The 15,716-nt window shown below is 39.6% G+C and overlaps 1 protein-coding gene across 1 annotated transcript in view; it reads right to left on the bottom strand.

Moving 5' to 3' along the window:
* Positions 1 to 11,879, bottom strand: part of XPO4 (exportin 4) — a 52,152-nt gene extending 40,273 nt beyond the window's left edge. The window contains exons 1-3 of the mRNA XM_010168149.1: positions 11,780 to 11,879; positions 9,143 to 9,284; positions 8,747 to 8,885 (exon numbers count right to left, since the gene is read on the bottom strand). Coding sequence (XP_010166451.1) covers positions 8,747 to 8,885; positions 9,143 to 9,284; positions 11,780 to 11,873 — 375 coding nt within the window. The 5' untranslated portion in view covers positions 11,874 to 11,879. The remainder of the gene's footprint in view (positions 1 to 8,746; positions 8,886 to 9,142; positions 9,285 to 11,779) is intronic.
* Between the last annotated feature and the right edge of the window lie 3,837 nt (positions 11,880 to 15,716).

Raw genomic sequence — 15,716 nt, 5'->3', positions numbered from 1 at the left:
ATCTGCTAAGAGCCTGATAAAGCAGCTTGAGCAGTGACCTGCTGATTTTAATTAGAGCTATTTCAGGTAGCTCTGACATCAGTACCTGCTTTGAGCATGAAAGGAGAAGCATGATGTTACTAGAGATTTAAATACTTTATTCCCTCCAGCAGCCTAGTGCATAGCAAACACCAGGACACACTGCATCTCTCCACTCTCCTCCCTCCCACTTAATTCCCAGCATCCCACCAACTCCTTCACCTTAGTATTTTGATACCTGGGGTGCAAATCCTGACTCACTCCCTCACCATCCCAAGGGTGCTTGTGCGCACTTCAGGCACATCCATGCCCCTCGTCACTCTCTGCATCTGTGCTTACCTCTTGTGTCCATTAGGAACTGCAAGTAAACCCGTATATCCAGGTCACCAAAGCAGGAGAACTCCAAAGATAAGATACTGGCAGTAATTTAAAATTTACTGCAACAACAGGCTGAGAGGAGATAGCTCGAAATTGGCTTCCCAGAAGGTAGGTGTCAACCCCCAGGAGTTTAGTTTACAGACAAGAGCACAGGAACAGATCAAGACATGGAGCCTGCCCTTGCAATGCCAAACATTTGCATCAAGCTGCATAAAAAACCACCACTGCTTCCCAAAACTGCCACAGGACTACAGGAATTCATACAGACCGTTGTGCATAGCAGTAAGATTGCCATTTTCATATGAATATTAACAAAATAATTAACAAAGTAATTAGCATAAAAAAACATGTGCCCTGCCATCTACTGAACTCTTCTGAATACACAGTAATACTTCAGAAACTCTGAAGTTATTAAAAGAATTACTTTATGAAAAGTAATGTTACTGAAAGTTACCCTGTAATACTTTGAAATGTATTTTTTAAATTTACATGTATGTTTGGTATGAAGATACCTTAAGTACCCCAACACAAATGCAGGCTACTAGTAGAAAGATTTAAAGAATCTAAAAACAAATATCATTTCAGATAAACCAATAAACAATTTATGTGAAATGAAATTACTTCCTCTTACACATAATAAAACTGAATGCATTTAATATATGCAAAGTTCAAGGGTGGGTGGGGGGGACTGTTGTTTTGTAGTGTGTTTTTTTAAGGTTTTTGCCATGCCACAGAAGAGATTAACAATCCAATTTAATAATACCATACAGTAATAAGCAGAAAATGCACATGATTCTGGGCATCATATTAGAAGTCAGATCTGAACGTCTATTGCGCAGTAATGCCACTAACTTCATACCAGTAAGAGTACACCTCTGAACCTAGTTTGACTCACTCCCCAGCAATTTCACTACTTCTGCCACAAGTACATACCCACACAATAACCCCATCTAACAAAATAAAATACTTCTCTTGTTGAGAGAGGACTGCCTCTGAGAATAGCTTGGCACTCACCCCAGTTAGCTTTATTACCAGGAATAAACTTTATGAAAGATCGCTATACATAAAATAGACTCTCAGCTGCTCAAACAGAAGATCAATGGGACTTGTGATAAGAGATTAACTTGGCAATCAGACACCCAGTAGTAACATCGTTTTAGTGGTTTTCTTTTTAAATTACTCTAATAAAACACAGACGCTACAGAAAGACCATGTACCATTTTAACAGTAAACAACATTTATATATAATTCATAAAACTCAGATGCAAAAGGTAAATGCAACTTATTCTTCCAAGTGGAATGTCCGCTATAACAAAAGCTAAAGCCATAACGTTTGAAGGGATTTCACACTTGTGCCTGGACTGCCCATGGAATAAGTGAACAGCTTCATTTGAGGGTAGTTGGGTTACAAAGCATCTGAAAGGAAGAAGAGTTCAAATACAGCTTAGGAAAAAAAAATGGACATGTGGTACACCAGCTCCAAGGCAGAAAAGCCAAAGACAAAGCAGAATGAACTACAACACCAAAAATGTTTCCTCTGTTCTGAAATTCAGAGAAAAGATAGAGCTAGGTTGTCAGAGGCTTGATTAAATCATTAATTTTATTACAAAACCTAAACTATCAAGCAACCTCCCCCGTCTTCTGCAAGTGTCATTAATACTTACAGAAAAATGAGTAAGTATATTTAGAAGAAGAAAGATCTCACCTGCACAGAGCAACTCATAACATCTACCATTATGTTAGATCACTGCCAGCCTGAATATGCATTTAGAGGACTTTTTGTCTCCATTGATATAACGTAAACTCTGTTGCTGAAGCCAAAGGAAAGCCACAAGAAGCATTTAATAATATTCCTAAATCAGCTAACTTTGACTTGCACAGGAGCAGGAAGAATCAAAAAGTAAATCTATCAGAGGTAGAATTTGCTGCGCTGCTCCTAGGTGATAGAATTGTGTAGTGAGAATGTGTCAAAAGCAATTTTAAATTGTTTAAAGCAAGACTTTCTAAGCACAGCTGTCTTTGCTAACATTTTCAGAGTATCTAAATCCCCAGAATATAAGCTGCAACTCCAAATAGAAAGGTTAACAGGATGGTCACAGGACCAAAAGAAATATCATTATGTGCACAGAGTAACTGGGGCCACTCCAGCTTTTCCACTTGTGAGTCTTGCAATGGGGTGGGGGGAAAGCCCAGGAGCTGTAGTTCCCAACCAAAGAAAACCAGAATATATTGTGAAGAAATATAAGCAAGCACCAGGAAGAACCCAGTGGATTTTTTCTGTTAGTTCCTTCTCAAATGAGCAAACTGGTAGAAAAAAGCTGTAGAGCAGGGACAGGACGATAGGAATAGGACCCACAGCTGCAGATTTGTGCTATCAGCAGTAAGGGACTGGCTGGGCAGCACACCCCTTTCCTCCCATTCCCCCACCTACAGTAGCACAACAGGCGAGACCCTGCGTCCCTTCCTTGGGGGAAACCAGGCAAACCAAGCAAGAGAAATCACCAATGCTGAGCTGAGAAAAAAGAAAACCAATTCCTCTGTGATTCACTGGGGGCCACAGGAAAATGATCTTGTGGCATGTGAAGCATGCAGGCTTTGGCCAAAGAGAGAAGGGAAGTAGCAGCCTCTACTAATAGCGGAAGAGGTCCAGGCAGAGTTTGCTGGAGCTCAGGGTACAAACCATGCTTTTCTTTGTTTCTCTAGAGACAGGCGAAGTTGTGAAGCAGAAATCAGGAGGAGGAAAAATAACCTCATCAAAAAAAGGTGAGGGTCTGAAAGCCATTTATCTAGAGGTAACATATCCTTCTCCAAGTTCTTATCTGAAAGGCTCCAGTTGAATCTTCACTTCTACCTTCTGCCTCCGCCTGCCATATTGCCAGATATGCCGCATGAGCTGTGTTATGTTAACGTCGCTGTGCTCTACAGCACATCTGCTTAAAAAAATAAAAATAATAATAAAAAAAAAAGGGCAGGGCAGGGAAAAGGCTGGTTGTTTTTAAGTGGATTCCCACACAGATCCAGTTTATTACTGAACATATATATTCAGAAGGGCAGTATCACTGAGAAGAATCTGGACTAAAGACCAAGCAGCTAGGGTCATTAAACTTCTTAAAGAGGCTTTTTCCCCTCAAGCCCGTTTATTTGTGTCACCACAGTAGTAAGAGAAATATAACACATGGAAAGGTATAATTTCTTTCTTCCTAGTGAGTCTCTGAGGCCTAGAGGTGAGGGTCTCCACATCTGTACATCTCATGAGATGGGAGAATTGAGGAAACAAAAGAGTCCAGCATGCCATGCACAGTACAGGGGGCACACATCTCTCCTTTAGATCATGTCTCCGCACTACCCAGCCCAGTCTTTGAAACTGTAGCTCTATTGTAAATTATAATACTGGGAGCTATCCATTTGTAGTATTAAAGTTATTAAGCAACTAGGCTGGAGTCTTGGTCTACTGCATCTCTGGTAAAGTAGGCTCTCTTTCAAAAGAAAAATCGTAAAACTTTAAAAGGCACCCTGCTTAATGCAACTACTAAAAAAATACTTATGTTTTAAATTTTTTTTACATTTCTATTACTGAGTTTTAACCTCATACATGGAGTAGTTTCTGGATCCCTAAAATTCCCAAACCAATCTTTAACACACTAACTTAGGCTTTTATAGAGCATTTGTCAGCATGAAGGAATCAGCTTAAATATCCTGGCTTACCATCTGGTTTTCATACTCAACATGTCTCAAGGGCAGTAAGGTTCATAGGACAAGGTAATAATTTTTATTAGACCAGAAGATACATCTGTGGGTAGAGGGGGAGGAAATAATACATACATTTGTTGTCAAAATATAAAAGTCATAGCAGCTTCTCCAACTCATACCCTACCACATGAGACAGCAACATCTAGACAGGGATCCAGAAGTAAAATTCGTGTTAAAGAACAGAACTAAACCATAAATGCTAAATAAATGTAACTAGTTATCTTATGCAGTCATTATTATTGACAGATTAATTTCAATGAAGAAAAATGCCTAGAGTTCTGCTTTTCTGCTGTTCACATGAGATCCATCCACAGCACATTTCTGAGCAGTTTTAGGTAAGTTGAAGCATCTGAATCTCCGCTCTAAGCCCAAATCATGAACACTGGGAAACAGACCAGCAGATTCACAGATTTTTAAGAAGAGGAACTGTTAGGATCCGAGAGCTCTTCCAGTGAGTCTTGACAAGTCTTGCACATACAGAAAAATTCAGGCTTCAGGTATGGAACGTTATACTATACTGTATGCATTGTAGATCTTAAAAACCACCATTTCTGTTGCTTCCCAGACCTGCATCAGGTCTACAGCAGCTGGACCCTCCTGCATCTGCTTATCCATATTTTGGAAGAAATCTGGGTGTGATCTATATCCTAGTGTAGTTTTAAACAAAGTCCATCTGACCATGTTCACATGCAGATGAGTTCCTCCTGGGAAACAGTTACATTAGCTGCCAGGATTCCTGTCGTTCCAGCAGGGATGAAGGACAAACAAAATCCTCCAAATATATTAAAGCAGAATATTCTAAGACAAAAAGAAAAGGCCAAGAAATTGAAGGCATTTATAGTCAGGGAGAACTTGGCCCATACAATGCTCCAAAATCTTGAAATTAGCAATAGAAAACATCTATTTAGCATTTTAAGACTGGCCCATGATACTGTCTCTACTGCCAGAAGCTCTGTCCTCCAGAGATTAAGATTTTGAAGAAATCCTGAAATTACTATTGGAAGGAGATTAGAATCTCCTTCATGAGCAGGAGAATAGCTTGTATCTATGTTACAGGAAGAGCCAGGAAAAACAAAAACAGGAACTCCAAAGCTAATCCTTGATCTCCCAGAGGATTGCTAACTATACTCATTTATAAATTAACAGGCAGCCAGACTCTCTGTAATTGCTTCCCCTTCTCAGACAGAGGTTTCTTCCACGAGATCCATAAAGGTCCACACTGCAGAGAAGCAGCAGGAGCCAACCCTCCAGGTTCAAACTCTGGCTCTGACCATGCATCCTTCCCATCCCTGTAGTATTACCTCTCCTTAGTGTCCTGTTATTTCCTTAACACGTACACCATGTTCCACTATTAAGAGATTACTCAACAGCAAAGCCATCTTTTTAGTCTCTTGCCCACTTACTTCCTCTCATCACTACTCCTCTCCTTCTCTTCCTTCCAATCTCCTTTTTGTTTTTAAATTCTCAACAGTTCATCCATTAGTCTTGCTCCCACGTCAGTTTGCCACAGCATTACTTAACATACCTTCAAGTTCCATCTTCAAAATACATCAATTTCTAAAGATATTTTTAACGAATACTTGAGAATTTAAGGTATTAAAGCGTACCAAATCCTGTAAAAGACACAGGACCATCTACATTCGCTGATGTCCTTATTACAACAACCTTCAGGACTTGACCTTGACAACATGTTACTAAAAAGGCCCAAAGATTTCATGGAGAAGGAGTGTCTAATAAAGACAAAATTAAAAGAGATGTCTGATGAGAACTGGGTGGAAGGTTGCAGGGAATTAAAAATATTAAAGATAAAGAAAACATTGTAAGATAAAGAAGAGCCAGGAAGCTTCAGAGATAGCAGAAAGGAGAAAGTAAGCAGGAAGCAAGCAAGATACCAACTTGCTTTTTTAAAAAGGACTTTCTCTCAATCACAAATGGCTTTAGAAAGCCATTATCAATAGCTAAGAGACACCTTTGAGACCTTTAAACATTTTTACATATGCAGTGACCTGCTGCTGACTCCATATGTAAGGGAACTGCTGGAGTCAAGCTCACGTAGGAGGACACAAATGAGTGGTGAGTTAATTCAGAGGAAACAGAAGTCTGGAAAGGACACAGAAAGGGACCAAGAGACTTGCCAGAGAATTGGGAGTCACAAAGGTATAACAGACTTTTGAAACCTGAGTGTACAGGCCTGGAGGCAAGAGTACGTATCACATCATGTAACAGGAAAGATGTTAAAAAAGTGGAAGGAGTCAGGAAGGCACAGAGGGCTGGAAAACATCTGCTGATCTCTCCCAACACCCATACCGCAGCCTTCTCCATGACTTGGATGAAGGCCTGTTTTTATAAATACCCAATAAAAACACATCTACAGTGGAGTGCAGAAGCACCTGTGGCACTGCATGGAACTGTCCTGACAGTGCATCTTGGATCTTGAGAGCAGTACCACTCCCTTAGCTTCATACCATACCCTGAGGCACCCTTCGCTGAGACTCCAGGTGACAGCAAGGCAGCTGCACCACTGTGGTTCCACACGGCCTGATGGGCATGGCTGAACACCACAGAGACGCTAGTAAAAACACCCACCCATATTTGAAAAGTATATAATTAATTGTATGAATTATTTCAAACAACCTTTCAAAGTTATATATTTATACAAGAGGTGTGCCCTGGACCCACTCAGAGCTCAGCTGTGACAGGTGCTGTGCTAATACATAATTTTATTACTGCTTATTATCATGTGCGTCAAGTCTGGGTCATGTGAAGCTGTGCCAGTACTGAGTTTTTCTTGCAGCAAAGTCTCAGAAGATTACAAAAACATTTTTATGAATGAGAACTATTTCATAATATAAACCCTCATACATACATGGGAGCATTTGTTTACAACCAGCTTGCCAAAGACTGACAAACGTATACTGTGCCTTACAGAAAAGATGTTCCAGCAGCATCACATGTCATTTTTTGCTAGTAAGTAGTATGAGCATACTGGAATAGAAAACATCATTATATACTTCAAGACATTTTCAATACCATTCTTAAAACTTGAGCACAAATACTATGGAAAAAACTATGGAGACAGTACCATTTGTGAAGAGAGGTGGATAAAGGGAAATGAAAAGCTAAGTCAAACTTGGTCTCTGTACAGTGTCAGCGATCAGAACTTGGAGAAGAGGAAGAGTGAAATGCTGCCCTTTTCCCCAGCCAGAGCTCCTCTGCGATGCCCTGTTCTGCAGCAAGCCCGGGATAATATACTTACAGCAGTCTTAGCTTGCTGTATGCGGCGGTCAGGGTAGTGTGTCTGTAACATTAGTGCATGCACAGAATACAACTGTAGAAGTTGGACTGTACAAGACTTAGTTCAGAGAGGACTTCTCTGTCAACATCCACGTTTCTATTTACTCAACTTTTGTATCTTTATGGAAAGATCAGATAAACTACATAAGCATACACACCGGCACACATAAAACTTGAAAACTGCAGTTCTAGCCTTGTTATTAGAACAGAGTTACGTTCCTGGAAAAAAATATGAACTCAGCATTGAACTCCTAAACAAATACCCATTTCTATCCAAATTATGCATAACCAAAAGGATGAAATGTTCTCCTTAAGCTAAGTAACAGTGAAATTAAGGTTTAGCAGTGTAACTGAAATTTCCATGCCCTGGAGGGATATCACTTGTGTTCAGAGGTGACACACTATTTTTAGGACCATGACATAAGCTGCATTACTTCTAGTACGTTTTGATCGAATTTTCAGAGTTGAAAACCATTTGCTGCTCACATCTAGTACAACTGCTGCTCTAAATGCTCAACAATGTTACGGGTCAGTTCCCTCAGATTTATTTTGAGAAAAACTTCAGTTAAAAGTTTCAGCATGGAATCTACATAATCTTGAATTTGCATTTGGTAGGAGAAAAAATCATCTCTCTTCAATCTCTAGTTACATGCCTCTATTATGACCTATTCTAAACTTATCTCCTGGCATAGCAAACGGAATTTCACTAAATGCATAGATAGATATTGGACACCTTGTTTCCACTTTGAGCTCAGTATGGAAGGTAACACTTACCCCTAGTAGTATGACATTAAATCTAAAGTAAGTTTTGTATTTCCATTCCATGTTTTACTTCCTCACGCCCCTTTCTCTCCACCTACCCGTCTCCCAGAGAACAGCAGAGGCCTATGCCTCTTGCTGAGTAGCCTATTCCGACAGCTGAGCCACAGGAGGGTGCAGCACTGCACAGATGGAAGGGAACAGAGTGTGTAGAGAACCTGCCAGCTAATGGAAAAAATATTTTAGATCACGCTGTTTTATTAAACCCAGAGAAACAAAAAAGGCCTGTGGTATTTCAAGTGGCTATTCAGAGAAAACCATTTCCTAAAAAATATGGCGTACCAAAGAACTAACACATACTATTACTAGTCCCAAAACATTCTTATTCAAAAATCTCAGACTTGTTAAGTGATTACTTGAATAGCTATCAACTTAATTACTAATTTTAATTTTTAGATAAGTATAGAAGATTTTATAGTCAGTAACTATATGACTTGCTGTTGACACAGATTGCTTAAATTTTAAGGAAAAAAAAAAAAATACTTACTACAGTGGGGTTACCGCTGCTGATCAACTGGCTGACTTCATGAAAAATGCTTTTGCAGTCGATTGATTTGTCTAATGATCCCCGTTTCACTATCACCGCTACTGCTAACAGAATCTGCTCCCGAACGTACTTTTGGAGGCTGTAAACAACATTGCAAAAATACCTTTTCAAATAATTTTGAACATCAGTGCTCAATAAAATTTTAAACTCATTTCTTTTTCAAAGATTTTGCGTGAATTCATAAGGGAAAGCTGACAACTCTACAGAAGTCAGCTGAGTGCTAGAATGGAAGATAAATTATTGTTGAAATGTTCTACCACTACCCTTGGAAATAAAAGGATCACCCAGACTTTACACAGAATCCTACATGTTCAGAGGGTTTTTTTCTATACTTACTTAGGCCTTTGTAAGACATAGGTTAGAAGGAATGTTCGCAGTGACTCAATGCTAGTTTTTTCCAAGAGAATCCATTCTCTTACAACTGCTTCCATTATTGCTGTAGCAGCTTGAAAAAGTACATAGTCCACTTTACTAGTTTCTGCAGGGAAAAACAAAGGCAATTAGAGCATTAGAAGGCATACAAGTATTTATCTTGTGTGTATTTCTAAGAAAAAAAAAATTAATGGAATTTACTATTATTTAATTTATTACTAAATGGAATTTAAACTGTACAAAGCTCATATAAAGAGAATGCCATTAATAAAAGAAGATGGAATTTCTCCTTTGCGTCAAGTACCACAGATGCACAACTGCAATCATTAACAGCACAAACATCCAGCACTCACTGTAAGCTTATAACTAGTCAGAGCACCATTATCCTCTACAGGAAGTTACTAAAGAAAGACAGGACAAGTTTTTCTAGTACGTTTAAGAGCTATAAGCTTACACCAGAAGAACGTAGAGCCTCATGCTTCCTGGGTTCAACTCCAGGTTTCTAAAGAAACTGGATGGTATTGGCTGTTCCTCTTTTCCTCATGCTCATCATCTCTGCTGCTCTCCCTGTATCACTCGTACAGCTTTCTTTCCATGAACACCATCAACGTCCTTGTTATCGCTCTCCATCTCCACTCCAGTTCCTGTCTTGACTATTTTTTTTTCTGTTTCTTTTTAAACCCATCTATTCTGGTCCTCTGGTTCCTGCCCATCCTTACCTGCACATATCCCTTCAGTATACTTTTATTCTTCATTATGAACAGCTTGTTTCCCTTCCCAGTTCCCGACTTAATAATCCCTACCTCTCCCTTCTCACCTCTCAAGTGTTAACCAGCTGTTCTTTCTATCCAGACACTATAAGCACTTACTCAAGAAGCACAAAGTTTTAGGAAAAGTCTCTCAGTTCCAGGTCTCAGCATCACAACTGACTACTGGAGAAGCCATTGCCAGGAAAAACCTGACCCATGTGGAAACATGTTGGTTTCTCAATGGTGATAGCACATGAACAGTTTAAGGATGTAATACTTCCAAAGATCCAAAAGGTGTTAAAACCAGGATGCACGTTCTTTCCAACCAGTCACATTGCAGAAGGAAAAAGAAAATGAAAAATTTCTGCAGTGATATTTAATTATTAATGCTATTAATGTATTCCTGTAAGAAAAAGATGCAGTAATATATCCCTTAGCACAGACAGTACTGCTAAGTATTTAATACATTTCCATTATTTACTTCTGAGCAGTGACAAATATATCACTTGTGATCTTTTGAGGTCCCTTCCAATCCATTCTGTGATTCTGTGATTATGAGAGATCAAAATGTTTTGCAAACAAAGTTAATTGTGTTCTTTTCCTATCAATGTGAAAATAAAAAGCATCAGTGTTGCTGACCAATAAAGCAAGAAGTGTGGTTACAGTCTTCTGGACCAGATGAAGTACTAATATAATATACTAAACCCAGAAGAAATGCATTTGTAGAAAAAAGTTTGGTTGGGAAGTGGGTGTAGGAAGGGAACCACACCCTGCTCTATATATAACAGTATCATTTAACAACACAGTAGTAGGTCTACAATATTGACATCACAATATTAATGAATTGTACTTCTCTAATCCAGTAAATTTACAATTAACTGTTAAAAAAATACTGTGGAATGAATGAAGTATGAAAATAATCATATTTTAAACATAATTATAATATTTCTCCGTTTATTTTGGCAAATTCTTTGACAGAAAAGTTGTGTTTTTTGGGTTTTTGGCATATGCTCTTTTCCACAAATTTCCAGGTTTTCCTCACCAGGTTTCAGAGTCAGCTTTCACTAAAACTTCCCCCTCGCCTGCCCCCAACACTCCCCTCTGGTCAGTACAGCAGTGCTGAGTAGGAATGTTACATGCTTACTGCTACTGCAATTTCCAGATTATTTAGCTGACAAATGCTAATAAAACTCTATAGCACCTGTAAAAACAGATTTTTTTTTTTTTAAAGACTTGTAATACAGCCACATTTACATAAATTTCCATTAAAACCCAACAAATTTCTGATTAAAGGCAATACCTACCGATCTCTTTCCTTTCTCCACAGGTATAATCCCACATTTTGAATCAATACTCTACTGCTTCTAACAGGTAGACAGAAACTTTTGTAACTTTTTTTTCTTTTTCTTAAAACACAACATTTGGGCTGTTAACAGCAATTTACTGAGACATTCTACATGAAAAAGTCTCACCACAGAAAAGTTCAGCATCAGTGCAAAATCTGTCAGAGCTATATAAAATTGTATTGCTGATTGATATAATGGGAAGCACCAAGCAATCATACTACGAGCAGTTCTACAAGCTCCACAGATTAGACAGTACTACAATAACCATGTAGCAAAGCAAAGTTCAATTTATCAAATCAGTTTAGGAATTTAGCTACATGAAGTTGCACCTTACAGCTTTAAAACTGACGGAAACAAAACTAAAGGGCAGCAACAGGTTTCACGCTCCAACAAAAACCACCCCTCATCAAAATCAAAACTAATCCTCGTATTCCCAGCTGCAGATGAACAGCACAGTTACAGTTATAAAAACAGATACATGCTTAACTTCCTTTATAAAAACTTACCCAAAATGTGTTTGCAAACAGCAAAGGGTGATTTTGATTTTCTAAATGATAAGAATATGTGCTCGGCATGTTGGCGTTGTTCATTATTAACCATGGAAGGTGGTGCCTGAAAGAAAAGGAAAAACAGAAGTTATCCAAGTACTAAAAACCAATCCCAGTTGTAAATATTCATTAGCAATGTCATAAACCTATACATATTTGCCTTTTTAAACATCAAAACCAAGTATCTCTTGGTAAAACTGATTGTTCTTTCTCAATCATGGCCTCCTCTTGTATACCACTGTGTAATTTATATCATGTGCACATTAAGTGTGAATATTGAGACATCAGGCAGAGAGTATTATGTTCCTAATGATGGTTCTGAAAAAAGATGAGTCAGACCTAAATTCAACCCAATCTTTTTTCTACTCAAACCAAAATCATCACTGAACGTCACTAAATGTTGCTAAACACACGCACAGTCGCAGAAACAAAGCACTTTTTTCTTAATTCTGTATTTGTTTTAAAAGATTGAACTGTATAATAAATTCAAGGGATTAAAAAATCATCACTACAGCTATGTTCTAAAATAAAGTATCGACAGTAACATACCACCCTCTAGTGTTTCACATTAAAGCTGACATCTGAAGGACTGCGTGAGGGCTTGAATTTGAGAGAAGAGTCAGCTCGTTTGGGGATGGCCACAGCAGTTCCCCAGTTGCCCACATCCATCCCCTTACATACCCATCCCCTTACACCCCCATTCCCTTACACCATGGGCATCTTAACTGCTCAGGTAGCACCTGCTGCTCCACCACTGCTGAAAGCCAGCTCCAGAGTGGCTTCCACCTGAAAATCAACTATAGGTAAAGGATGAAACTACATGGCATCCTGGACCATTGCGAGGTGGGATATCTGCCGACGCAGTGCAGATGAGAGTTAACTGCCTACACTGCAGCCTCACCTCACAGAGCAACCCTGAGATCCCCCCCACTGCCCCACAAGGTTAAAACAACCCTGTGGAAAACACCAGCTGCTCACAACACCACACTGCTCTCTACTTTTGCCAGTAATATTCTCCAATTTCTGTTATTTAGGATTTCTCTAAATAAGCACATGGCACAAAATACTCTTAGAGGGCACTGATACCACAAGGCAGCGTAAGCTGAACTGATGTGCCTTTGAGAAAGTAAAGTGCATGCATAGAAAGACTGCATAAAAACTACAGAGCCCAGTCAAGGTGACAGAGTAGGTTACTGAACCTCAGCTGAACTTCCAAACTTGAGTCCTGTCCCTGGCAATCCGAGGAGAATGTGTGTCACATACCTTCTGGTTTTGATTTATACCTGTGGCATTGGCAATAAAAGTATGAAGATGTTGGCATAAAGACCAAGGTATTTAACTTAAGATAAATATATCCCAGTAAATAAAATATACCAAATCTGATTTAATTTGTTCATATTTGACAAAAAACAGACAACAGAAGATTCAAATATGATCTTATAACACCACAGATTAAAGCTGCTGCTCATCAACCATTTCCTCAATAATCTGACTAAATGAAGCAAAGGAAAGCAAGATGTTGATCCTCAGATCAAGGGTGTCCTAATACACAGCCATGCTCCTTACACAGCAAATTTCTGACTCTCACAATTTCTCCTGTGCAGATACTACAAATGCCTTGGGAAGGGATTAAAAATAGAAGTGTAGGAAGGTGGCTGTCAAAATGTCCCCTGGTTGCAAAATAAATGCTCTGTCCCTTCACAAATCTGCTCTGTGACACCCAGTTCTGGGCAGGACCTCCCTGGACAGCGATTTGAATGCATACAGGACAGCTGAACCTTACCAGCTCTGCAGACAAATCACAATGTTTGTCCATATCCCTGCCTGGGCAGGAGGCAGGACACGTTGGGTGGCGTACCCACGCAGACAGCAGCGTGCCTTCAGTTCAAGTGTCCTCCATGTGCTTGGAGCAGCATCTCAGGGTGTAAGTCAGCAGGCTGCACACCGATGCACACACAGAAAAGCTTTCGGATATTTGGAGCACTGCACACTGCTGAACAACCGGCACAGAAGCTCACTCCACGGTGATACCCAAATCCTTCCAGGACACTGAGCTTCAGCAGACTCCAACCCAATGCAGAAATCCAAACTTTTAATAACTTTTCAAGCAAAGTTAAACTTGTAAAGAAGCAGCCTCACTAATTTGGATACATCACACTTCCATGATAAAAGCTCCACTCTTCTGCATGGAGGCAGCCATCAGCAGGAGCTGTTCCCAACCGCCCATGCTTTCTGCAGCCTGAAGGACAGTACTTCTCTGTGTAGACTCTAGCTACTTTCACTGCAACAGAGCCAGCTGTACTGAATGCCAGAGTATTTGGAGCAGGTTATCCAAAACACAGGAACTACTTATACAGCCACAGCTTGACAAGCTATCGCAAATAAACCAAAGCAAACAAACAAAAAAGCAGTCTTCCCTTGTTTCCCATTGCATGGGCAAGCACTTCTGCAAACGCCCCGACTGGGGAAGTGATCACCAAAGAGCATCTCGCCAAAGGCAGGTTATTTTCATCTGGATCACTCCCTCAGCCTGGTTCACCATAAGCTAGCACAGAAGCCTGTGCCAGCACAGCACATAATGGCTGGTGACATTGGCTGCTTTTTTCAGCACAATTACAATTTAAATTGCCTTTAATCTACAGCTTCTGTTGCTTTGCAATGTCATGGGAATACTCTGCAGTCTCAAGGAAGTCAACGGGTCGACTTGGTCAATGAAGTTTCGTGAGAACTAAGAACAAAATTTCTTGAGACTTTTAATAAGTCAAGTGACTCCTTCCTTGCTCTCACCTGCACGGTCTTGTCACCTCCCTGCATTATCCGATCTATCAACTACCTCAAAAACAACAACCAAAAAAAAAAACCAAACCCCCCCCCAAAAAAACAAAAAAAAAAAAAAGAGAGAAGGCAAGGGGAATGAACACTTTTTTTAGTTTAAAAAAGCATCAAGAATTCAGATAAGTGCAAGAGCCAGTGCAACTACGGGGAGAAAAAGAGTGGATTGACATTACCCTTCAGCAGTACTGACCTTGCAGCTGACAGCTCCACAGTCCCTGAAGCTTCACTAATTACAGCCAAGTCAGAAGGAATCCTTTGGGTATGACAAAGTGTAACATTTTGCAAGTCTGGGGTCATTTATATTCACATTCATAGGGCAAGAAGAGCAAACAGGGCTACCTGATCTTGAACTAATTTTGTATTAACAAATCATATTTGAGTTTGGCATATAGATATCATATCTATTTTCAGTTTTCTATAATACTTAAGGGCACTTCCAGGGACATTAGCAGAAAATTATGGCACCATTGAAAAAAGACAGGAGTAAAGTTTTATGGGAAATACCCCCTTATGCTCACAATAACTAGAAGAGAGACCTCTAACTTTACATTATTTTAACTCTTCTGCTTCTCTGAAGTCTGATTATAAAGGCCTTTGGCACCTTGCAAAGGCATACAGCACATCATATTCCTGTATTGATTTTTGAAATAATAATAATTTAACAATATATTATGGACTTAGTTTCTCAGAACAGACAAGTGCAACAGGCAAGCTTTAAACCAGATATACAGAGCCACCAGAGGGAGCTTAAAGCTCACAGTCTGCTGCTTTCTGTGCATTCAAACAGTAGTGATCTGTACCCTGCAACTCCAGCTCATTTAAGACTTTAAAGAAAACCCCAGTATATACATATATTGTGGACAAATTTCACATTACAAGGACACTGGCTTTGGCGAGCCCAAGAGCCCTGGAAGCCAGAGCCCAGCACCCTCTCAGCACAACAGGGTTAGAAACGTACCCCAAGTACTCACTGCTCTTGGAAGGTCCCCACAAAATACCTTCTGTTTACTTCCTAATTGTGTCCTTCAAACTCTTAGAATCATAGAATGGTTTGGGTTGG

Source organism: Antrostomus carolinensis, unplaced genomic scaffold, assembly GCF_000700745.2.
Source record: "Antrostomus carolinensis isolate BGI_N321 unplaced genomic scaffold, ASM70074v2 scaffold4600, whole genome shotgun sequence".
Lineage (NCBI taxonomy): Eukaryota > Metazoa > Chordata > Aves > Caprimulgiformes > Caprimulgidae > Antrostomus > Antrostomus carolinensis.
This window is presented reverse-complemented; position numbering and strand designations above follow the sequence as displayed.